The sequence below is a fragment of the Accipiter gentilis genome, chromosome 14 (genome assembly GCF_929443795.1).
Source record: "Accipiter gentilis chromosome 14, bAccGen1.1, whole genome shotgun sequence".
Classification (NCBI taxonomy): domain Eukaryota; kingdom Metazoa; phylum Chordata; class Aves; order Accipitriformes; family Accipitridae; genus Astur; species Astur gentilis.
In genome coordinates, this window is record NC_064893.1 from 15,712,522 (window position 1) to 15,737,643 (window position 25,122).

General features: G+C 38.0%; 3 protein-coding genes across 18 annotated transcripts in view; 1 reads left to right on the top strand and 2 right to left on the bottom strand.

Moving 5' to 3' along the window:
* ATP2C1 (ATPase secretory pathway Ca2+ transporting 1) overlaps nt 1–13,944 on the top strand; it is a 52,731-nt gene extending 38,787 nt beyond the window's left edge. For 12 of the 16 annotated variants that reach the window (XM_049816302.1, XM_049816300.1, XM_049816303.1 and 9 more), the window contains 11 exons: nt 873–1,029; nt 1,462–1,632; nt 2,652–2,749; nt 4,388–4,438; nt 5,241–5,407; nt 7,164–7,232; nt 8,864–8,980; nt 9,651–9,798; nt 10,434–10,529; nt 11,350–11,491; nt 12,357–13,943. In XM_049816302.1, the coding sequence (XP_049672259.1) occupies nt 873–1,029; nt 1,462–1,632; nt 2,652–2,749; nt 4,388–4,438; nt 5,241–5,407; nt 7,164–7,232; nt 8,864–8,980; nt 9,651–9,798; nt 10,434–10,529; nt 11,350–11,491; nt 12,357–12,493 (1,353 nt within the window). In that variant the 3' untranslated portion in view covers nt 12,494–13,943. Of the gene's footprint in view, nt 1–872; nt 1,030–1,461; nt 1,633–2,651; nt 2,750–4,387; nt 4,439–5,240; nt 5,408–7,163; nt 7,233–8,863; nt 8,981–9,650; nt 9,799–10,433; nt 10,530–11,349; nt 11,492–12,356 lie in introns of those variants that run through there. The other 4 variants (XM_049816308.1, XM_049816309.1, XM_049816299.1 and 1 more) reach the window with 3 other exon arrangements.
* A 2,574-nt stretch (nt 13,945–16,518) lies between these two features.
* On the bottom strand, nt 16,519–22,612 carry ASTE1 (asteroid homolog 1). The gene is made up of 4 exons (XM_049816311.1): nt 21,219–22,612; nt 18,947–19,157; nt 17,835–18,030; nt 16,519–17,553 (listed from the first exon to the last, which is right to left on the bottom strand). The coding sequence occupies exons 1-4, from the start codon at nt 22,530–22,532 to the stop codon at nt 17,259–17,261; spliced, it is 2,016 nt and encodes a 671-aa protein (XP_049672268.1). The 5' UTR covers nt 22,533–22,612; the 3' UTR covers nt 16,519–17,258.
* Nucleotides 22,613–23,143: 531 nt separating this feature from the next.
* Nucleotides 23,144–25,122, bottom strand: part of LOC126045528 (endoplasmic reticulum-Golgi intermediate compartment protein 3-like) — a 54,481-nt gene continuing 52,502 nt past the window's right edge. The window contains 1 exon segment of the mRNA XM_049816820.1: nt 23,144–25,023. The gene's annotated coding sequence lies outside the window, so the exon portion shown is untranslated.

A 25,122-nucleotide genomic window follows, 5' to 3' on the forward strand; every position in this document is an offset into this window, starting at 1 on the left:
AGTGATGAGGAGGAACTTCTATATGACTTTCATCCATATAAGGATTTACTGTGTCTGTGTTTTGGTACCAGCATTTTTAAAAGATTGTTGAAAAATTGGTAACAGTTTTAAAGGGAGCATAAATTATTTGAAGGCTAAGAAAATGCAGTGGGTTTAGAAAATTAGAGCTCTTGTCAGTTAAGCCTATCAGAAAGATTGAGGTAACTTGACTACTGTGTATAAATAAATACCTTCACAGGGAGAAAAGACTTGTATTAAAAAAGGGCTTTTTAATTCAACAGTAGAGAGGACAATCAGTGACTGCAAATTGAGCTGAGGCAGCAATTCTTAATGGAAAAGGGGGGAAGGAAAGTGATGAGTTGATTTAGCATTGGAGTTAAGTGTTCAAGGTAGGTGGTGGATTCTCAGTGGCTTGATACCATCAAGGCCAGATGGCGATCTGGAAAATATTAGAGTTGTTAGGCATGGTACAAGGATGCAGGTGATGTTTAATGACTTATGCAGCTGGTCAGATGGTGAGCTAAAGGTCTTTTAGGTCTAATGTTCTGTGTAGGTTTGATTTCTGTCCTTTGCATGGCCTCTAGCCTCTAAACTGTGACCTGCAGTGTCCAATGGGTATGTTGTCTACTGAAATGAGATATTATTAGCTTGGCTCTTTTGACATTACCACTCGAACATACACTGTGTAGAGATACTCAGAACAACAGATTTTTTAGGTTTAGAATTGTAACTTTGATTTGCATTATGCTCTGAAGACTCTTAAGAAAAGTATGGATATGCCATTCTTATGTGTGCACACATATGTACTTTTGTGTGTGTGTGTATTTATGTATACATACACACGTGCACACAACAATTCTTTTTCTTTTTAGGACAAACCTGAAGTTTGCTTCATGAAAGGTGCTTATGAACAAGTCATTAGGTACTGTACATCATATAACTGTAAGGGGCAGACCCTACCTCTTGTTCAGCAACAGAGGGAGCAATACCAGCAAGAGAAGACATCTATGGGCTCTGCAGGACTTAGGGGTAAGGCTGTATCAGTGTCTCAAAATAACCATTTTTGTTTTTTGTTTTTTTTTTTTTTTTTTTTTAAATGGCACTGCTTATTGTTTAAAAAAAAACAAGAACAACCAAAAACACTAGGAAATTTTTTTTTGTTCAGTAAGTGCCACTGGGTTGTTTAGTTTTTCTTTAAAATTGCGGACTGGAAAAGCAGGTGCTGAATACGTATGCTTGGTAAAAAGACTACTCTTTAGAAGAAAGGAATATATGTAAGTAGGCTATTCTGAACACTCAAGATAACAGAAATTGCTACCAAGGTTTTTAAAAAATAAATAAATTTGCAGTTCCCACCCTTTGCTTTATGCTGGCCTACTAGTTTAAAAAAGTTTGTTTTAAATGCTGATGTAAGTGTTCATTTCAAATCTGAACTTACTTTTTTTCTTTGTTTCCGAAAAGTTTTGGCCTTAGCTTCTGGTCCTGAGTTAGGACAACTGACTTTTTTGGGGCTTGTGGGAATAATCGATCCTCCACGGACTGGTGTAAAAGAAGCTGTTACTACACTTATCACATCAGGAGTTGCAATAAAAATGATTACTGGAGATTCACAGGAGACTGCAGTTGCCATTGGTATGCATAGTCCACTTCATTTCGTTTTTTACTTGTTTTCTGTTTTGGCTGTGCCTAGCTAATTGTTGTGAAGCATGCGTATTGAGTCTTTAACATTTGTGAGTTCTCTATGTTGGGTTAACATATGCTACAGTGGGATTAGGAGGGAAAAAAACCACCCAAAAACCAAACCAACACCCTAGTCTGAAGTGATACTTTGGTTTCAGGTTAAACTAGTTTTTCTAATTTGGTCAATGTATGACTTTTGCTGTTAGAGACCATGTATTTTCTTACTGTATTTTGTTACAACACATACTTGATTTCTGATTCTTATACCCCCAACAACACCCTCCATACCCTCAGCTTTGGATGCCTGTCTTAATGGCAACAGGGAGAAACTAAAATAGCCAGTGACAGCAAGTATTTAGGATGGATATGGCACTTTAGTACTATCCAATACAATTTTGTCCATATAACTGAGTTTGAAGTTTAAGTATTATTAATAAAAATTTAAACAAATTACTTCCTTTTTACAATATAATACATTAAAATACAAGTACTTTAGCCAGAATATGAATTCTTTATATACAAGATGATGAACAAAAAATTGAATGTGCACATAAAAAGTGCACCCCCAGACTAGCAGTACTTTCTCAGAGGCTTTTTTCCTTGTCTCCCCCATGCCACTTTTCATTTTCTGTCTTGGTTATTTTTTGAACTGTGAATTCTTTAGAGAGGACTTAGGTCTTGTGTTTATATGGCACCTGACACAATGGAGTACAGACCTTGAGGTCTAAAAAGTCTAAGGAAATAAATATTTGTTATCTGATTAGAATAGACTTTGTAGCATGTTTTTGTTACTCAAGAGTTCAGATAATTTACTCCAGTATAATGAACCAATAAGGTGTTAAGATGTTCTGCTCTATGCATTTCAAATCTGAAATGCTGTAGAAAATAGTAGGTTTAAAAAAAATAAAATTGGGTACTTAATGTTTTAAAGGGTAAGTTATTATAATACCTTTTTTATTATTTATTTCTAGCTAGTCGACTAGGATTGTATTCCAAAAATTCACAGGCAATCTCTGGAGAAGAAATAGATGATTTGGATATTCAGCAACTTTCCCAAATAACACCAAAGGTTTGTTTTGATATACTACTTTCTGAAATGCTGTAAAGGATATTTTTTATATTGAGAATTTTTTATTTCTGTGGAAAGCTAAAATGTAATTTCTGAGATACAAATAACATGGTTCTAATACAAGTGATATAGTAAATTACCAGAGGCTTTTAGTACAGACACTGTCCCAGATCAAACAACTATCTTTTGGTTTGACGTATGACCATATGAAAATTTATTTCATAGTGAGTTTATTACTTTTGTCTCTTTTAAGGATTCAATTTGTTTTTCAGCTTTCAATGCCTGTATTGGAACATTCATTTTGCCACCTCTCACCTTCAGTGAGCATCAGCACTTTTTTGTATTGTTAGATTATTTTATTTCTTTGAGTAGCTCAGCTCATATATATAAACTTATAGTTTGCATCTTCAGACAGTCCATTCTTTTGTAATTCATAAGAGGAACTGTCTGTATCTTTAATGATTTTTAATTGATCTGAGGTCACTGGTTGAGAATTTTGGAAAGGTCTATTTTTTGAGTTTCTACTTAATACTTTTTAGTTATTAGATAACTAAATATATTAGCCAATGTCAGAGTTGTAAATGTGAAGGCATAATCAAATCCAGTTGAGGTTCAGACTTGGCTATATTGCAAAATTTATGCATCAAAATGTTGCTCTGTTTGCAAAAGACTACAGAATTAGACTGCAGCACGCTTGAGTCTGATGTAAGCAAGCCAGAAGCCAATATTTACAATTAAGAAATGTGCATGTCAGCTTTGTGTCTTTCCTTGGTGACTCACAGAAACAAACTTAGAAAAAAAGAATTGTGTGACAAATAGTAATTTTTGGTTTCTTTGATAATACTTGTTCTTAAGGGCTGTCCACCTTAAATAACTAAAATAGCTACAAATTTGCTTTGTGCATGTTTGACCTGAGACCCAATTAGTTTTCTAGGTGTTTATTTAAAATCTTACTAGGAATTAATTAAAATCAACCAAGATGATTGATATCTGTGTACAGTCTAAAGTGGCTTGTTGAGAAGTCTAACTTCTCATCCAGTCCCTTAAAAAGGAAAAATAGAGTGAATGTTAACAGTGTGGAGTTTACGGAAAACTAAATTCCATGTGCTCAAATTTCAATTTACAGAGAAGACCAGAGAGAAAAAAAAATCTGAAAATTAATAATTCCTTCTAAGTTAGAATGTTTATTAATTAGCTGTAAATCTTTAATCTGTTAATAGTATGGTACATCAACTAGTAAAATTGAAATGTCCTGAATAGCTTGCCACTAGTGCTAACAAAGGAAAAGGACATTAATTGTAGAGTCAGCATGGCAATTGCCTGCATGAATTTAGTCAAGGCGGCCAGCAGCAAGCCATTATAACTCAGTTGCTTCATAATTTCAGAAGGTTTTTAAATTGCATATTCTATCTCGAAATAATAAGCACTAACTTTGTTTACCAGAACACACTTAGAATCTTTTCTGAAATTAATGATTTCAGTCTATTTAAAACACAGCTCACTGATGCATCAACTTTAGAGCTAACGTGAGTACTGTTGGCCTTTGACAGTATTTTTCTGTCCACTAGCTTTATAGAATTCAGTGCAATTCTCTACATTTCTCAAATTTTCACTACTTCTTCATTGTGCTTTTAACAGGTTGCAGTATTTTACAGAGCCAGTCCTCGACATAAATTGAAAATTATAAAGGTACGCCTTACTAGAGGATCAAATGCTGGACTGTTGCTATGGGTACTGTTTGTGGTGCCTTTACTTAAATTATAACGTGCTACAGTGTGTCAAGATGAAATCAGAAATGCATTTGGTTTGAAAGTGAAGTGTATTTGAAAATACTACCTAGAAAAATGCATAGTGCCCACAAGGGGTAGGCAGCTGCTAGTAGGCAACATCATGCTTTCCTCTAGGGAGCTGGGAGTTGATTGAGATTTTGTGTCATATTGCAGTTGAATTGACTAGGAACTTGAAAGAACCGTATTTCTGATACTTCTCAGAACAAGATAAAAGGGCATGAATTTCAAGCCATGTCTGAGGTAATGCTTCCATTCCGAAGTTAACACAAGGTAGCAAAGAGGGACATACCCAGTGTAACAACTGGAACAATCAGAAAAGCAACAATAAGGAGAAGGAAGTCAAACATTAAGACAGTTGGAATATATTGAGAATTATAAGATGGTGATAATGTTAAAATGTAAATACAGTGCATTCTTTCTTTCTCCAGAGTCTTTTACTTTCTCTTAAAGGCATATTTTATATACCCTAGCTTTAAAATTTAGGCTGTCTGAATATATGAACTGAAGATTAACCTAAAATCTTGTGTAAAAATTCATTAGAATACAAACAGCTGCTTTTTTTTTTTTTTTTTTTTTTTTTTTTTGGAATTCACAGTGGAATTATAAGAAATTGGAGGGGTGATAACACCAACTTTATATCTAGAATTTTATAGGATTGGTTAGTTCAATCCCTGATTTAACCTCTCTTTCCCTTTCTTTAGTCCCTGCAAAATAATGGTGCAGTTGTAGCTATGACAGGAGATGGAGTGAATGATGCTGTTGCTCTGAAGGCTGCAGATATAGGTGTAGCAATGGGACAAACCGGAACAGATGTTTGTAAAGAGGCAGCAGATATGATCCTCGTGGATGATGATTTTCAGACAATAATGTAGGTGGCATTTATGTACATACCTTGTGTTATATAGTCTTGATGAAATGTTGCCTGAGTTAAAAACAGAAGAAATTCCCTGAACTTTTAAGTGTAGCAGCCGTTAATGACTAAGTCAGGAGTGTTATCTTTACAGTGATTACCTGTATTATCCTCTTAAAAAAGAGCTGGAAACATAGTACTATAAGGGACAGCTAAGCATTTCTCTCTTTTTATGTATGTTGATAAAAGAATGTATTTACGTATTTAGACCTTTTGCTACTTTGCTCTTGCATATAGATCAGATATAAGTAACAAAGGAGGTTGTGTATGCATGTGCTAAAAAAACTAACCTGTATTTCTGCTTCCCCAAGTAGAATTATGGTAACAGTATATTTGGAAACATAACTAAGGTGAAATTGAGTCTGTTAGCTGTCAGTATGATTCATCTTCATTTAATTTCTTTCTTCAGAAGCATAAATCTTATGTAAAAATGAGAGATCATTCCTCTCAAGATTTAAAAACTTTACACAATGCTGTGTTTGTTTTCAACTCTTTTTAAATATGGTGGTGTTTCAGAAGAGGAAAGGAATATAAGCTATTTAAATATTACAGGTGAAAATAAGTTACCACCTTCTGGTAACCAGCTGTTTGTTAGTTATTCATTTTTTTTGTTTGGTGTACTTCAAAGAGAGCATAGCTAAACTTACATTATTTTGAATTTAATCCATCTGACTTTTCAAAGTAGTGGTTGTTGTCTAGCAAGATAGCCTTCATTTTGAAATTTGGCATCAATCTCAGTACGCCTCAGTTTGTATGAAAGTATGATGCTTAACCCTTGGGAAGAAACGAAATGTAGAGGTACAATATAAGAAAATCTACCTAGGTAGCAGTATGTCAGAGGATGATCTGAGAGTTAAAAGGTTTCCATACTAATTCAGCAATGTGCTCTTGCGCAAATACAAAAGATAGAAGGGAATCATTTTAAGATATTCAGAAGAGTACATAGGAAAGACATCTGTGGTAAGTATTTAACTTTACTTGGGCTTGGTGAGGCTTTTGCTGGAATGCTTTATCCAGTTTTGCTCACTTCATCAGGAAGGTTCCCAATAGGAGAGTGAAGAGAATGATGAATGCTAAGGGGGAAAAAAACCCCATGAGCTTCCATAGTTTTACATCTTTCCCCCATTGCCTTTAATCTTTTTGTCTTAATCGGCATTCCTTTTGTAACTTTTAATTGTTGTTCTTGGCTGTTGAGGGAATGGAAGAAAGAAATCAGTTTTATTGGAGCAGAGTAGACTTGATTTAGGTATTAAAAACACTTTCTCACTGCTATAATTGCAATATGATAGGCAAGTTGTGACACATGCTAGAGGTTGAGAAGATCGTCTATCCCTGTGAAGTAAGAATACATGGTCTTCTGAAGCCATGCTCTATTTCTATGATTTTGTAAAACTGTGTGTGTCTTTTAATTTTTTTAATTGCCTAACTTGAATAGGAAGGTCTCATCCAGGATGATGGTGAATCTTGAACAAGGAGGAGATTTTACTATTGACATTTCATTTTGAAAGTTAAGTGGCTAGAAAAATAACTGTTGCGATTAATCTCATAGTCAAATTAAAAAACAATGACTTCCAAAGTTATAAGAACCTTGGTTCCATTTGTTTCTTGACATTGGTATTGCTGCTTAAAGTAATAGCTTTTTTGGTTTGTTTTAAGCTTTTTTTGACAGTAGCCTCATTTGTCTAGTAATGTAATCTTTGTTTTTTAATTGCAGGTCTGCAATTGAAGAGGGTAAAGGAATTTATAATAACATAAAAAATTTTGTTAGATTTCAACTGAGCACGTAAGTTTGAAAAGTTGACAATATCAGAAGGTTCTAAATACATTGTGAATGAATCAAAGCATCATGAAGCAGATGCTGCATAAATTCATGTGAACATTGTAAATTTCATGTAGGATGCTGATATGCTATGCTTCTGAATTTTCAGTATTTTGTTTTTCATGGCTTGTTTCATTTTTAAAAAAACAGAAAACAGTGCAATAAATAGACATCTAACTGTCACAGTTCATCCTGTTAAGATGTGAAAAGTCAATAACTGAGAGGATGGAGAGAAACAACATAGCTACCTTTGGGTCCATGTTAAAGAAGTTAGTAATTTCCTCCTTAACCAGAACATGTAATCAAATGGAGGAAACCAGAGAAACGGGAGGTTAGTTTCTCTGTAAACCCATATACTGGTTTGTGGAATGAGTTAGGTCTGTGAAGCTGACTTCCTTTCCTTGCATATAAGGATCCCTATGCTAACTGTATCACGTGTACATAAGACAAGACAACAAGAGTTCATTAAGCGTTAGTTTCAAAAATTTTTTGAGTTTATCTTGTTGCATCTGGATTCAGGAACCTGGTTTTCTTCTTCACCACATTCATTTACTTTTTTGAAGCCTTCATGGCATTTCAGAGTGGTTGAATAAAATTGCAGAAATTAAAAAAAACAAAACACAAAATCCACCACAAAACCCCACAAATGCCAAATACCCCCCCCAAACCCCTAACACAACAAAACCCAGAAAACACCAACCTCTTAAAATTTGCATAAAAATTGTAAGAAGTGTCACATACTTTCAATCTTGACTAGTGTCCTGCATTGGTAGAAGACTAGAAATCTGCTTCTGAAAAATAACTATGCATAGGTATTCTAGGCAAGTGTGCTTGCCTGTTACCCTTGGGAATGCTAGCCTCAGGTTTTTGATGAGTGAGTTACCCTTTTTCTCTGTACCTCTTTGCAGGAAGAGCATAATAGGGTTCAGTAGAGTGCTAAATTTGGAATTATATGCCTTGCTCTCTTGTTGGTTATGAAACCACTTAATCTTGCACTGAAAGCAATTAGCGAATACTTATATAGAGAGGTCTCTAATCCCAAGCTTGCAACCAGCTAATCTGTTTTCAGTCTTTGCGTAGCCTTCTCATCTTGCTGATGATGAGGGGTGGTGTAGGTATTTTTAGAGACCTTGGGTAGTACCTTGCCATGACTGATCAAACTACTAATGATGGGTGCACAGTATGGTTGTGCTTACATCAGAAGTGTAAAAGCAGTTTGTTTTTTAAAACCATGTTTAGAAGTTCTGCTTCTGGCACAGTAAAAGTATAGGACCCAGTTCCCCAGTAAAAAAATCAGTTAGGTGAGGGTGAGTGATAACTCTGAAATGCTATCTTAAAGTTTAGGAGGTTTTTAAGACAAAAATTTGCTGTCTTTTTATTACCAAAACTATGCTGTTTTAAATATGGAGTGTGTCACGATGAGTATTCTAAATGAATTCATGCTCTACCTTTAAAGTTAGGCTTACGTCGGTCATGATTAACAATGTCAAAATCCGTATCTACTCTTAAACAGTTGAAGTGTTGATTACAAAGTTATCAGTGGATCTTCAGAAATGTTCCATGCTGACAGTTATAAAAATGGGTTCTTTCAACAGGAGTATAGCAGCACTGACTTTAATCTCACTGGCTACATTAATGAACTTTCCTAATCCTCTCAATGCCATGCAGATCTTATGGATCAATATTATTATGGATGGACCTCCAGCTCAAAGGTAAGTAATTACTTTAAATTCCATTAGAGGTCTGTAGTCCTTTTATTTCAGCAAGGAAAATGGTTGCTTACGAAGGAAATTGTGAAGTGTTAAACTTCAGTGAAATGTTTCTGAAACAGCAAACTTTTTCTTTGAATTACAATGTTTGCAGTGTAGTTCTATGTTCATTCCTTTTTTTGTTTGCTTTAGTATTTAATGATAATTATGGGGGCAGCATGGATACCTAAAGATCCATGGATGTGCCCATGAAACTTGCATGTAGGATTCTGGCTTCCTTCTGGGTTCTTCCTCTTCACTGCACATAGATGGTGGAGGGAGAGGTAGAAAGGAACTAGCAGTAAATTCCTTAGCTAGGTTGACCAGGGTAACAGAAATGGAGAACATAACTAATATTGCAGCTTCCTTTAAAATTAACATCTGGTAATTTTTATACTGTCTGATATCATGTATTATGGACTCTCAAACTGCAGTGTTAGAATATTGCCTGTTACTAATACATGTAACTCAGTTTTCTGAAAGAGAAAATACCATGTTCTTATTTGAGATGATTCTTAGGCTGTAGAGAGAAGATTAAAATCTTTCTTTCAACACAGAAAATCTAGTCCTTAAGTTAGAAGCAGTGAATTATTTTTGTGATTATAAGAATCTAAGATGTTCTTCTAATTGTAAGTCTTGGGGTGGAGCCTGTGGATAAAGATGTTATTCGGAAGCCTCCAAGAAATTTGAAGGACAGCATTCTGACCAAAAACCTGATTGTTAAAATACTGGTTTCATCAATAATTATTGTGTGTGGAACACTGTTCGTCTTCTGGAGAGAGGTATGACAAAAGTACAAAACTTAAAGCAGTAACCAATGAATTTAAAGAAGTCCTTTTTATACCAGCAGTTGGAATTCAGAATTTGTATGAGCTTGGTTGCAAGTTTTGTCCATGCTTATTTAATAATCTATTCAGCTAGCAGGTCAGAGAGGAAGATTTTTGAAATAGCTGTTGAAATGAGGAAACCAGGGTTGGTTTCCCCCCCGTCGCCCCCAATCTCTATTTTAACACAGACTATTCCAGGTCCCAAATCTTCTTGGGAAACCTTGGCTCATAGAAAGTAATTGTACAAATCTTCTAACCAGACTATTATGAAACAACCATTTGACTTTCTTCTTCCAGTATGGAAAAATGTTGTTTGAACTTTTGGTAGTACATCATAGAATTCTTGGTATTCCGTGTGCTTGCATAAATATTTGTCAGGAGGCTTCATTTAATCACAGCTTGGAATTACAAATTGTTATAAGTTACAGGTACATAATTTTTGCTGTATGATGTATTAAATCAGCTTGGGGCAAACAAGTTGCTTTTGCTTTCATTTACTAGCTAGTAGAACTTGAATTATTGTAATAAATTCATTTAGGTGTGGCAGGTTTAAAGCATGCTGAAGCCCTTTCATTTTCTTTTGTTGGCAGTTAAGAGACAATGTAATAACGCCTCGAGATACAACCATGACTTTCACCTGTTTTGTATTTTTTGATATGTTCAATGCTTTGAGTTCGAGATCTCAGGTAAGTGATTCGTATTGTCCATTTACACAGTATTTACACAATAAGCAGAATTTTCTTTGACTATCTTGCTGTGTTTGTTTCAAATGTTTTCCTGCAAATTTACTTCACATTTGCTATTAAGCTTCAGAGTTTCACATATTTACTAGGTAGGATTTCTTAAATTACAGATAAGTATTAGTTTCCTTAATTTGTTTTTGTGATACAGAACTGGTAGTAATGCTTCTGTCCTGACATAATAAAGGAAATGATTATTAAAAGCTGAAATGTGATGGTCCTTTGTATTGCCGTGTACACTTGGTTTTTTTTAATGAAAATTTTGTCAGTTCAGCATCCTTGCCAGAATCTGAAACTTCTTGAAGGCCTTAACTATTTTTTGTAACCCTAAACCCATAATCCAAGGAAAATTTCTTAAACTGTTTTGTCTATATTTTTGTTTTAAGCGAACAAGTCTGAAATTTTGTGCTAGTTTGAGAAAAGTAAGTTGCTAGTATACATTACCACATTTACTCTAATTTGCAGTCTGTTTTCTGATGTGCATTGTCAAAACTTCCTTCTGTAGAGGGCATGTTCTAGTGCACTGTACTTGCAGAAAAGTGAGCTCAATATAGAAGTCATTGAATATGAAGACAAGATTTGTACTCTGTTTACCAGAGAGAAAATGCAATTAGCCTATTCAAGAACTTGTTCTGGATTATCTAAAAGGTCAACAATAACCTTTTATGTTTTTCTAAAAGCCTAGATGGAATTGTAGTTAAGAATTATTTTCTTGTCTAGATAATTAAGATTACATATACAGTGTAATGTGCTGTTTCTTTTACAGGCAAAATCTGTGTTTGAGATTGGACTCTGTAGTAACAAAATGTTCTGCTATGCCGTCCTTGGATCTATAATGGGGCAGTTATTGGTCATTTACTTTCCTCCACTTCAGAAGGTTTTTCAAACAGAGAGCCTGAGTGTCTTAGGTAAAAACAGTTCCCTTTTCAAAATTGTACATTAAGGATTAATTTGTAAATGAATTAGCTGATGGTCCTGCAAGAGTACTTTCTGGCTGTTTGCATACAACAGGAATAAAAAACCTGTTGACTTTTTTTTTTCTTTTTAGGGAAGAAAAAAATATCCTTTTAGACATTTTCTTTGGGAACCATGATTTAAATGCATATGGTACACAACTGATCAGTGCGTTCTTAAATTTCTTAGGTGCTTATGTTTATTAGGTTTTTAAATATAAATTTTGATGCAGGCAAAAATGAAGCATAGAGCTTATTGACTTTTAAGCACTATTAATCTTGCTATTTAGCAAGTCTTTTCTCTAAATATAAACACCTTATTTAGAAATCGTGATCCTTTATTAAGTAATCAACTGCACTGCTGTAGGATAAATAGACATGAGGATTTTAAGAAGCTATAGATATGTCTTATTAATACATTTATTACTACTTCAGTTTTCTGGAGTTAAAGAGAAATTATTGTCATGAAATACATGTTTTTACATAATTCTTTTTATTATAGTGTCATTTCTGGTTATATTAGTATTTTTTCAGTATGAAGTTATGTTGCTTAGTGTTCTTTGTTTTCATAGGTGTTAATAAAAATAGGGTTATGAAATACTTTAAAAGTTTGAAATATCATGCCTGTACTTATGATTTCTGCATCAACAATGCATATTAATATTGTGGACCTGCAAAAATTGATTCTTGCTTCATTTCTCTTGAACTTACCCAATGATTGGGAGATAATTTGAAAGTCTTGTTGTAAGTTTTGTTGTTTTCTAAGTTTGCCCTCAGCCTTAAATAGCAAATTTTAAAAAGGCTAATTATCTCTTTCCAGATTTACTTTTTCTTTTGGGACTCACTTCCTCTGTGTGCATAGTGACTGAGATCATAAAGAAGTTTGAAAGAAGCAAGGAAAAGATCCAGAAACGTGGAAGTTCTTCTTTGTCAACTTCGTCTTTTCTTGATGTATGATGCATATTGCATTCTTTTGTTTGCAAATTTAGGGATTGCTATCTAAAGATGTAGGAGAAAGCAAAATAATATTTGGAGGATAAAGAAATCATGAGGGCTTTTGACAAGTCCTTTGTTTCACTGGCTAACGATGAACATTCATGTTTCAAGACTGTTTAGAATTTAACTTCCAGCTGTGGGAGTAACAAATAAAATTATGCAACTTTGGTAATGTTTTTCCTCAAACAAATTTACTTTTGAGATTGAATGGGATTTGGGGGGAGGGGTGTGTGTGTGCGCGCGCGTGTGTGTGTGTTAAAGATCTAAGCCCAAGTCCCATTTTCTGCACTTAAAAGATAAAACTGTAAAATCCTTCTCTTAGACATAAATATTTTAGCTTGTTTTTATTTAAAACATTGTACTATTTTACTTTTATGGTGGTGGTGGGACTTTGCTACTAACGCAAGGGTAAAAAAATATTTCAGAGGCATTCCACTGGGTTTAGAGTCTGTCACAACAGTGCCATATTCTAGCTACTGTATTTATTTACTTTATCCTGCAATGTGTAAGCGGCTCAAGTATCTTGTGCTACAGGTTTTTTTTGTATCCCGAGGTTTTTTTGCACAGGATGTGACCGCTGTCAGATCACTGTTTTTCTTTTCTTTTTCTGTGATTGAAAAGCCTATACTGCAGTTTGAAGTAAATGTTTTCTTTTCTTAAAAGCTTGTTGTCTCTTTGTTTTAAAAGAAACTGGCACTTACACCAGATTAGCATGCGTGTTTTGGTATAATTTTAGATACAAGCTTTGTTTCATGTCTTGTTCCGTATTTACTTTAGCTTATGACTGTTAGACCACTTGAGTGATTATAAGACAGTACTGTTATTGAAATGATTTGTAGTGTATTGAATTAGAAAATGAATGCAGTGATCCTGTTTGCTCTAGTGGCAAAACCCCTCCACCTCCCCTCTTTCAAAGAAGCTTGGTTTTCCTTCTTCCACCCTGATGATAAACTTTTTACTGGTCATGTAACTTAAAATTTTAACCTACAGAATGACTTTTTGTGGCTAGAAAAGCATTATAATAGATTTGTGTCCTGATACGTTAAAAAGTATTTTTAATGTATGATGATGCCTGAATAACTCTAATATTCACTAATTGGAAATGGTGTTCTTCAAAAATAGACTTGCAGCTATTGTCATCGGTGTTGTCTTAAGAGAGTAGGACTCGTCATCCCTTGTGGAAATGCAAGGAACAGTCACCTAGGGAATCTTGAAAAGAGGATGCCTAAGATCTCTAGGGGGAGTTGGAGATGCAATGGTATCTCTTTTGCTTGAGATAGACCTATCTTTCCACACTGTAGCCTGAAAGCGTAGCATTGGTATTGGCTCTGGGCAATGCTCGTCATGATGATCATCCTGTCAGTTAATGAGAAGTTGTAAACAGGCACTGGGATATTTCTGCACTTACCTTTGTGGCTTGCTCCACGTGCCATGCTCAAAATCTGAGGTGTTTGTGGAAAACAAGGCAGTTTGGAAAGTGCTGTATGAATTTCTATGTGAAGAGGTTATTTTAATTGTTCTCTTCTTTTTTCCTCTGGAGCTTCCCACACTTGGTCAGGAAGTGAGGCTGCAGACAGGACATGGGTGCACCATTGAGTCTGCTTTACACATGCAATTCATCCATTGCTGTGGTTGACTCTGGGCCTGCTCAATATGCACACATTACCTGGACTACCAATGTGCTGGAGATCTAATTGTGTAAAGGCAAAGACTGCAGCATATGGCCCTCATCACTTCCTGCAGGATGTTATGTGAACTACTGAGCTGGTAGGGCCTGAACAACATGACCTCTTACAGAAATACTCTTTCGTGTTCAAGCAAAAGTTTCTTATTTTCAGCAGTTCTGCCTTTCAGAAGTTTAACAGATTCGTCAGTGTTCCTCTTGTTCTTATTACCAACTTTGGCAAGTGGTGCTGCAGTTTTTCAGTATTGTTGTAGTGTGTTTTGTACTTCAGTACAACTTCAGAACACTTACTAATAATAAATCCTTGTTATTCTTCAGTAAAGACACATAGTAAAAACTGACAATGTGTGCTGATGAAGAATCTCTTGAATGAACTTGGGTTTTGAGAAAGTATAGCAACTATACCTTTCACATATTAAGTCTTAACTTGTTGCTGATATTATCCATGGGGTTTGACCACTTTGTGCCCTGCACTAGGTCTTGGAGTCCCAGAAATCCAGGTAAGTACAGAAGTACAGATGAATGCCCATTTGTCATCTTAGCTTGGAAGTGTTATTGCCCAGTCTTTGAACAAACTTTCTGAAGTACCCCTTTCCCAGCACAAGTCTCACTTTCTGAAAAAGGTTTGTCAGTCTAGACAAGAAATAAAATTTCTCTTACAAACAGTTCTGCCTTCTTGCAGGTGAAATTAACTGAATGCAGTTCACTTTAAATATGCCAAACAAAGTTTTGCTGTGTTTTCCAATGGAAGAAGAAACAGGATCAAGTAATTAATTTAGCTTAATCTCATTATTTATGAAAAATGTGTGGACTGAATTCCATTGCAACTTTTTGGCTCCACTCTTCATCATTACCACCTAACAGCAAGTTTGAGAGATTTTTCCCCAAAACAATTGAATCAATAGTGGGATTTTTTCCACAAAAAAATGAGGGGTGAAAATAGCAACCAAGGAATTTTGTTGCTTTTACTAAAGCATTGAATAGAGAACTTTTCAGTTTTAGTAAGAGCCCTTTTTTTAAATTATTCTCCACCACCCCCCCCAGAAGACTGAAAATCTATAACAACTCAAAAAGGAAAATTGGAATGTTGAATGAACATTCTGAATAGTAACCCTAGAATCAGTAATTATTTTCTTCCATGTACAGGATTGGTGTTTGCAGTGAGGTGTATTTCATTTTATCAGCAACAAAGAACAGCTGAATTCTGCATTGAGAACACCTTTCCAGTAGAGTAATTCTTAATTGAGTCAGCACTCCCAAAGGTATTCTCAAAATGCCATGTGATCATAGCAGCCTTTTTATCTGAAAGTGGAACGCTTGAGTTTATCCCAGTCCTCTGAACTATCTAATTGAAGATACTGCTTCTCAGCAAGTCTTAAGAATTTGTGTTGTCCAGCACTTTTCTAGTATGGGATTCAGAGTAAATTAAGATCTCTCTCCTCGCAGCACTAGCAAAGTAGAATCAAAGATGCCTGTGTTTTTGCATTTAAGACTTATTTTAAATGTGACTATTTCTGATGATTAAAAACCATAAGGAGCTACAAGCTTGGTAAAATGAAACACGTGGGACCATAGTGAATGAGAGGATGATTTGGATTATTAAGGATTTAAGTTTTAGTTACTAAAATCAAGAACTTTAACCCCTTTCAACTTTAAAGTCATCTGATGGAAATGTGACTTTGTAGACTGCTGCAAATAGAAGTCTATTTAAAAATGGGTTGTAAAGTTCTAGTAACTTGCTGTATGGTTGAGTGTAGGTGCCATCTGCCAATAGTTTAATAAGTAGCAGTTTTCATGCTGGAAGAAAGTTAAATTACTATCTCAGACTGTATCTCAAAAATAGTTTTCTCATGGATGTTACAAGACTATTCTCATTGAATATATTATGGCAGTATCAAGACTCAGGTGTATGATATCAGAGATCCTTCCTCTAAGTCACAAGACGTAGCGAGTTACTTCCATGTGGATAGCTCTCAGCAGATGTAAACAGGACTGAAAACTGAGCACACAATGCATGAATCAGGCTTGAATTCTGGTAAGTAATGGGCAAAACCTCAATGATTAAAGGTAAAAATAATTATTTTTTCTGAATATAAGAAAAGGTATACAGATTCTTGAGGAAAAAAACAAATGTAGTAATTAGATTTCACATGGGGAAGACACTGGAAAACCAACAGTTTTATAAGAACAGCATTTAAATTGTTTTTCCCTATTGTGTTGATAGTAAGGGTTTGTCAAGTAACATTGTACACTGGGGAAGTTAAACAGGTCTGTAATTTTAGTAGAGTCTTTAGAGAAAGGAGGTTAACTCCAATGACAACAGTTTTTTAATGGCAGATCATATGCAATTTCTCTGAATTGGCAAACCTGCTGAAACTTGCTACTATGTGATAACTTTTTGCGTATGCCTGTAAGCATTTAACCCTTACTTGCACACCACAGTGGAGGGGGGAGGAATGGAAGGAATGGAAGCTGAAGTTTCTCCCCACGTATAGTTCAGTACTTTCAATACTGCAAGCACAACTTAGTTGTCACCAAGTAAAGCTAGCTCTCGCCAAAAGTACAAATACTCTACCTGTGAAGACAGATTCTACAGTATTTTTAAACAACCTGTCCATTTCTATTATCTAATCTGTAAGATCGTAATTACTGTGTTCTCAAACACAAATGTAAAAATTGCATTTTCTGGAAGTTAGAAGTGTTCAGGTAGATGGAAGGATAGCCAACTATAGCTGTTAAGGAAAAGAATTCCTCTAAAATAGTCCAGCTCTGAAATGCTGAACAACTTTGCTCTTGTTTTCAATTAGACTGATACCTTTAAAGAAAAACAAGACGCCACAACTTTTATACAGCACCTTTTATAAGAGTGTTACAAAAAAAGTAAATAAATAAATAAAAAAAATCCCTGAAGAAGGAATTGTTGGTAAAGATTGAATCGGGAACTTCTGTGAAAACAGCTGAGCAAATTCTAATACAGTCATGTATTTTAATATCATTTCTTCCATCTGCATGGCATTGAAAGTTATTCTGGGAATAATGCTTTCAGTCATCCACTCGAAGTGATGCAAACCTATTAACGTTGCATAAATGCTGAGTTTCTGGTACAGCACACCTAATGGCCTTTTTTTTCTTATTAGATGCTTTCTTCTTTTTGCAGGACTCAGATTTGGTCTTGGTCATTTTCTGAATGAAGTCTGGAGATACAGTTGACTCCACTGTATTTAACAAAACCTGATAAAGCTGAATCATTTTTGGAGATAAACTAAACAGATTTTCCACTGAAGGTGTTGCTTTAAGTTCCTGATACAGTCTGTGCACAAGGGTCCCACTGTAAAGCCTGCTCAAAGGAGGGAGAGAATCCTCATTTAGAACTGCACCTCAGTAGGACAGGTAGAAACATGCTGTTTAATGAAATACAGATCTTAACTACATACAGTATCCACTAGCAGGCTCCCAAGGGATACCTATTCTACTCGGTATTTTTCTCCATATTGGTATCTTTAAAGAAGGGAGTTCAAATGTAGTAAAATTGGCCAAAGGCGTTTGACACAGAAAATAAAACATGAACACATTACATCAGTGGCTTGTGTGGAAAGCAGATCTCTCAAACATCCTTACCTACTTAGGTCTGGCTCAGAGAGAGGAGTGCAAAGTAGCTGGTTAAGATACAATCCCATCTGAAGACAGCACTGCCACTGGCAAAAACTGTGTGCAGCATCTAAATCGAAGTCTTTATTTTGCAGTTTCTTTTCCTTCCATTTTAGAAATTCATTGTATGAGATACTATCATCTTCAGTACATAAAACTGTGAGATCTAGGTTATAAATAAAAAATGACAGGCAAATAAATGTTCTGCTGGGAACAGTATGAAAGGTACCTGCAATGCATAGGGTCTTTAAACCTCCAGTTCCATTTCAGGAAGCACCAGTAATGTTTTCAAATGTCTCAGACTGAACTTTTAGACATAAAACTGAGTCAAAATTAAAGTATGAATATCCGTAAGAATCTGAAATTGTGAAATCAGGATTTCTGTTTGTTAGGTAATGTAACAGCTATGCTGTTCTGTGTGTGGATCAATTCCAAGATCTCCATCTCACTCCCACCTACTTGGGAAGCAGGTGGAAACCACATCAGTCCAGTTTATATAAACTAGAACTTAAAAGAAACTGTATAACCCTGGCATGCCTAATCTTTGCCATCAAATGAAGGACTCTAGAGGAAATGCCACTGTAACTCTTAATAGGTATAAATATTACTGAAACAATTTCTGTGGTGATTTAGGTACTTTCAAATTCTCACAATGCACAGGCAGATAAAAGGGTGCCTGTGCAACTCAGCATTTTTAAGTACAGATGATTTTAGAAAAAACTCATGAGAAAATAAAAATCTATCAGAATGCATCAATAGTAGTTATTCTTTTTGGGTGCGTGAGTATGTTAAGCTAATTTTTTTGTAAATTTTATATCTAATTTAATCTTCTTATAGCGTTAAAGCATTTATAAGTGCAAATTAATGTTTTACAAGATGGCAAAGTACTGTTTTACCTATATAAAATGTTAAACAAATGGCTGGTACTGTTTCTCTGCTCTGTATCAAAAGAATGCGACACCTCAAGGTATAGTGTAAATCAATACTAATTCATCTGAATTTCCGTAAATGAGGAAAAATAAATTATGGTATAGATTTTCATAGTAGCTGAACACCTAAAATGGTATTATTTGGAGACATACCTGGATCATTTGTTATCCTATGCAGTTCTCCAGATACTATCATTAGAAGTAAAGCCTTTAATTGATGCAACTTAACTTTTGGTTCTGAACAAAATATCCAGTAACACGTTACAGCAACAGGGAGTTGTAAGTGACTGGGGATAGATTCTAGGAAGCTCATTTTCACTCCTAGAGTCTCCAGCAAAAGCATCTGACGGCATGACATGGGCACCTGAAAAGAAATTTTAAAAAATGGAGTGGAAAAATAAAGCTAAGAGTGATCTCCAAAAGACAAATAAGCTTGTGTTGAAACTAGCTAGTACTTCATGTTTTTGATTTAAGTTTCATAGATATTCTGAACAGAAAGTATTTTTTAAATACTACTTTAGCTTTAAAAACTACACAGTTAAATGTTAGGTGGAAGGATAAAAGTAATTTTTTACAACAGCCCAAGGTTAGATTTTAAGATGTTTCAGAGTCTTCTTCAAATCAGGTGACTTAATTTAAACTCCTACGTAAAAGTTGATGTGCTTGGAAAATCCTGGAACCATAATGCATTAAAATTACTTTGGTATGGCAAAGTTTATATATATATATATATATATTTATTTTTATATATATAAACACACCTTCATTTTGTGCCTCTTAGAAGTTACCTTTGCTTTGTGAGATGTAATGGTGATGTCTGTTCTTGGTACGTTGAAAACACGCTTACCTGAAATCTTAAGTGTGAAGTTTGCGTTTTTCACCTGGATTGTATTAATTCCTAGCACATATTCCCTCTTTATTGTGCTATTTAAATTCTAAAAAGTGGTGTTATAAACTTTGTCTATAACTTCATGAACACAGCAGAATTGCAGCAGGCTGTTCAATTGTAATTCGAATGCTTCGTGAACCTTGATTAGATTCTAAAAAGTGGTGTTATAAACTTTGTCTATAACTTCATGAACACAGCAGAATTGCAGCAGGCTGTTCAATTGTAATTCGAATGCTTCGTGAACCTTGATTAGGATGGTTTTGCCTGTTCTTAAGCGGACATCCCCAGAGAACACAACAAACTGAAACCAGTTTTGCCTAGAGCACTTTAAATGCAGAATAACCTTTCTTCTAACCTTCTGTTGAATTGATAATTCCCATATATTTAGTAATAAGAGTTGTTGTAAGAGCAGAAGCTCAAATTCATTAAACAGCATACACGCCAAGACCAAATTAAGTTGTCATTGGTGTTTCTTAAAATCCCCAAACGTGATTTTTCAAACTCGTGTTTGCATATTGCTCGTTTAAAAGACCTGTACCAATAACTTTTGTAAAATAACCTGTATGTAGGCATTTGGATCCATAGCTACCTGTAGCATTTAATGGTCATAGTAGTGATATAGACTCGGTTCTTATATGAAATAGCCACCAGGAAGTGCTAAAAACATACAGCACAGCCCATGCACAGAGATGTTTTAACAGCTGATCTGAATGCCAGAATGACAAAAGCATGTGGCTTAAATATGCATTATTAAAAGGCACAGATTGTATTTCCAGGTGTTTCAGGAATCACTGCATACAAGACCTCAGTTATGCAGCTTTGGGAATGGGAGATTACTTTCCATTCACAGCAAGAGTTAGTATCTTAATCGTTAGAATTTAAATATACAGACTTGCTAATGGTGACTGGAACTAACCTAGTACAACTTTCCTTTGATTACAAGCCGTTTTTCAGGTGCTGTTCTGTCTGGCAAGCAGTAGGGGTCCATGTTAACAGGACGCATACTTGCAGCAGGTAAAATTGCGGGGCAGCTGCAAGATTCATGCATGAAATAACAGTGATTTTTAGTAAAAAAGCATGGGTTCAGATTTTGTTTCAGAACATTGCTCTGAAACAGCCATAGCTTGATCAAATACAAATTAACTTTTGTAGTGTTAAATTCTGCTTTTCTAAATTCCATGAAACTGAGTTCCTTCCTACAATTATAAAAGCCAGTATTAGGGTAGCAGAATACATAGGATGAAAGAAGGGCTTAGGATGGAACACTTAGGCAATACTACATCTCTACCCAACCACATTTTCTGATAATTTGTCTTGGTCCACTTGGGGGGGAAGGGAAGATAAAGGCAATCTATGCAGCTTCTCAACTATCACGTGCCAAGCTTGGAGCCCTGTAGGTACCTCTGTATTAAGCAGTTACTTAGCTGGCTTAGTTCAGGCATCACATTTAGCAACCGGTTAGCAAACTAAGTCCCAACTATTGTTTTGTCACTTGTGAAACGCTGTTAACTGTGATCTGTTGCGACAACCGTTTACCTCCATTAACTTGTCCAAAGGAAAATGATCATCACAGAAATCTGTGGGTCGGCTTGCTGCTTGAACAAACGTTTTTTTAAGTGTCTTGTGGAGTCTGTCAAATTCGCATACGACTGGCAGCTCGTCGGTCTGTTTACTTGGAGAAGCAGCCTCAGTACTTTGAGCTACTCTCAGCAGCAGTCCATAGATGACCTGTCGAATGGGCAAAGCTGCGCTATGGGCGCTAGGTCTCTGCATGTTCTCCACCTGAACGTGGAGGAAGGTACTTCTTAGGATCAGGGCATCGCTGATAAACGGGGCCAGCCTGCCTTTTGCCAAAGCCTCGAGTACCCACTGGGGTACGTCTGCTTTCCGGGCAGCCTCGCACTCGTACTTTCCAGTTTGAAAAAAGTCCTCGAGGTTCGCGTCCGAGGGCGTATAATCCTCCATCGAAGCGCAGAGAAGCTCCCGTATTTTGTCCCTCTGGTGCTTCCTAAGGCACTTCAGCACCCCGTCGACAGCCTCGGTGGGCCCAGCAAACTGCGCCAGCCAGTTCAGAAGCCCCTGGAGGTGGGCGTACTTCCTCCCCTTCCCCCCCGCCCGCGCCGCCGGCAAGCGCGCCTCGCTGAAGAACGCCGCAAGCGCTGCCCGATCGATGTAGTCGTTCCCGTTCATGACGGCAAAGAGCGGGAGCAGGCTTTTGTTCAGGTGACTGAAGTGCCTGCAGAACTTCTCCGCGGAGAAGCAGCGAGCGGGGACGTAGCAGCCCTGCCCCCCTCCGCCCGCACCCACGCTCCGCCACTGGAAGTGGGTCAGGGGGCAGTAGCCGGCCGCCAGGTCGAAGACGCAGAAGTCGCTGTCGAGGGAGAGGACGGGGCAGCCCCAGCGGTTGGCCAGGCCCGCGATCTCCCGGTCGGCCTCGGCGAAGCACTGCACGAAGGGCACGCCGAGCCGGCCCAACGCCTGCACGAAGGCCTCGCGCGTCAGCAGCGGCACCAGGCGGCCGCCGTCGCCGCGGGCGAGGCCGTGGGCTGCCCGCAGCCGCTCGGCGGCGCGGCCTCGCAGCGTGGGCAGCTTCCTGTCGTCGGCGCCGCGCCCGCCGTCCAGCACCACGAAGGGGGCGACGCGGCAGGCCCGCAGGCTGCCGAAGAAGTCGCGCACGGCCGCCGTGAAGGGCCCGTAATCGCCGCCGCGGCGGAAGTCGACGGCGGAGGCGAAGCACAGCTGGTGGTAGAGGCTGCTCCCGTCGATGACCAGCTTGGTGTCGCTCACCCGCAGCTCGGTGAAGAACACCCCGCGCTCCTCCACGAAGCCCGCCAGCCCCTGGACGCCCATGGCGGCGGCGGCGGCGGCCGCCTCCCTCCCGCGGGCCGGCGCCACGCTACCGGAAGCGCACGAGCGTGGCAGCCGAACTCCTCCAATCGGGGCTCCTCTTCCTGCCCGCTGGCGCTCCGGGCGCGCTGCGCGGCGCCCCCTAGCGACGGAGCCGCAAACGCGGCGCGGGCGGGGCGGGGCGGGGCGGGCGGCCTCCCCCGCAGCCCGGTTTGGTTCCCGAGCCCGGGCGAGAGAGCGCTCGCCTGCGGCCGCTTCCTCCTTCGCCCCGGGCTGGCAGCGCTCTGCCTCAGGCCATCCCGAGGGGAGCCGGAGCACCCTGGGGGATAGCAGTCCCCGCCGTCGGGCGGCTCTGGCGGCCGCACGGGGTCGGGCGCTGGAAGGGCAGAAACCTGCGGGGGGGGGGGGGGGGGGGGGTCGCGTACCTGCCGGCAAGTCCAGAGCGGCCCCGGGCGGCACCGCCTTCCCGGGGAGGGGCGGGGTGGTGAGGCAGGGGGACCGAATGGCGGCACAGCCGCCCTCGCCCCCCCTGTGTGAAGGTAGCGGGGCGGGCGAGCGGGGACACTTCGGACCTGCGCGTGTGCCGCCAGGACCCGCGGAGCGCGAATTTTGAGTCTTACGCGGTCTGTTGACAACGTAATGACATCTCTGAGGTTATCCTAGGGGATCCCGGCTCCCTGCGTGTGCGTCAGGGAGATGTTAATTAGCGTCTTTGATAGTCGAGTATATTTGACTTTCTTTTATCATCACCGGCAAGCTCCTTTGCTACCAACGCTACCAACAGAATTTTTCTAGTTATCCTTTCTCTGGGAGCAGTAAAAAACAGGCAACTGAGATGGTGTTACTTGAGACTTGGCTAGGTTTATAAAGATGTTGCAGAAAATAACAATGGAGCCAGTGTTCAGGAGTTAATTTTTTTTATTATTTTTTTTTAATTAAGGAAAATCCCCAGGAATACCTCATTGTTTTGTTTTTTATTTTCAAAAAGTTTAAAGGAACAAGCCAGTGAAATCATTGGCGGGGGGGGGGGGGGGAAGAAGGTAGTAAATACTGCGTGTATTTAGAGTTTAAATATAAAAGCTCTGGAATTTGTACTGCAAGGGGGGGCGTGGCAAATGTTGATGTAGCACAGGGGTTCTTAAGGAATAGAAAGAAAACATGACAGAATTGGAAAATTGCCTTGATTGGCAAGGAAGGGTTTGTCTTGGAGGCAGAATATGTCGGAGTATGTTAGCCATGGCTAAGGAAACCTGAAGGTTACATAAAGGAAATTAAAAACAGTATCTTATATAAGTAAAGGAAGGTCAGGGAAGAAGTGGAGTTGCTGTGTACTTAGCATGAGTAGGTGGAATCGTGAAACACTAAACAATTTTGCTCTAGCTTACAACAAAAAAGAGGAAGGAGATTTTAACTCTAGCCAAGGAAGAAGGAAAAATAGAAAAAGTGATCCAGACAATGTAATGTAATTGCATTAGTTTGGCATCAGCAGTCTGCCAGGCCCTGGAATGGGGCTCGGCAGGGGAGGAGGGGAGAAAATTAAAAACACAAACTGTTTACCAGAGTGTTACTGGATAGGGCATACTGGGATTTTTGAGGAAAAGGGGGTTGGAGCATTGATTTCTTTGAGTTATCTCTAGTTGTTCTGAACTTTAATGAAGCAATTGACTGCTGCTTGGGAAATACATGCTCACTGGGAGAAGATGGGACACTGGTAAAAAATACAGGGAAGGCTGGGCTAAGGGTTTGAGTGAGGTAGGAGAGGCTGCTAGTTCCTATACTTCTTGAAGAATCAGTCAGGCTCTAAAGTCTATTGACTCTTACAGGGCATTTCTTTCAAATGCAGTGGCTTAGCAGTCCATCTCTTCTGTGCCATTAAAATGTTCCTGTGACACCACAGCGGCAATCACTTGCCTCTGCCTTGTAACACTGTTCAGCAGTAGATATCAAAGCATTTCACAAAGTTATATGAGAGTTATTACTATTATTATACATAGAAGTTGAAGCATAGAGAATAACAGGTAAGAGGCAGGGTTGGAAATCACAACAGTTAGACTCAACAGGCTATTTGATCTCAATTGTGATATTGTGGTATAAAGGATTGTGATAAATTCCTAGGGCCCAAGTAAGTATGAAAATTTGAAGGTGAGCAGTGTTAAGTGACTCTTCTCCAGAAAAAAGGAACAGATAGCTCAGCAGTTTTTGTAAGTGCAGTTATTTCTAGAGGTTACATATTTCAAAGCTGTTCTATTTGGAATTTATGAAGGCATTCATAAAACAACAACTTCCTAGGAGAATAAAATAGTAAATGAAAAATATATAAACTTTCCAGAACTGGCAATGTAATATTTTATGGAGTTCATCTTCCTGCCTTCCCCACACCTCAACATGATCCATTTATGCTTCGTCAGACAGATTTGGAGTTACAGAAAATGCCAGTTTCTAGCTGACATTCTTTGCTCAGCATGTGCATTTCAAAATTTTTGTCACTTGCTATCTGAAAGAGAACACAGGAACAGAATCTCAGGAGTGCTTTTGTTTAAAAAATAGACAGGATTTGTGTCATTGTTAAGATGGCTTGTAGTAATTAAAATTT

Coding starts and splice junctions, on each gene's coding strand:
- ASTE1 (XM_049816311.1), bottom strand. CDS start 22,532: ATGGGCGTCCAGGGGCTGGCGGGCTTCGTGGAGGAGCGCGGGGTGTTC. Junction 19,158..21,218: donor CTTTGGACAAGTTAATGGAG/GTAAACGGTTGT, acceptor ATTTCTTTTCAG/GTGCCCATGTCATGCCGTCA. Junction 18,031..18,946: donor TAGGATAACAAATGATCCAG/GTATGTCTCCAA, acceptor TTTATAACCTAG/ATCTCACAGTTTTATGTACT.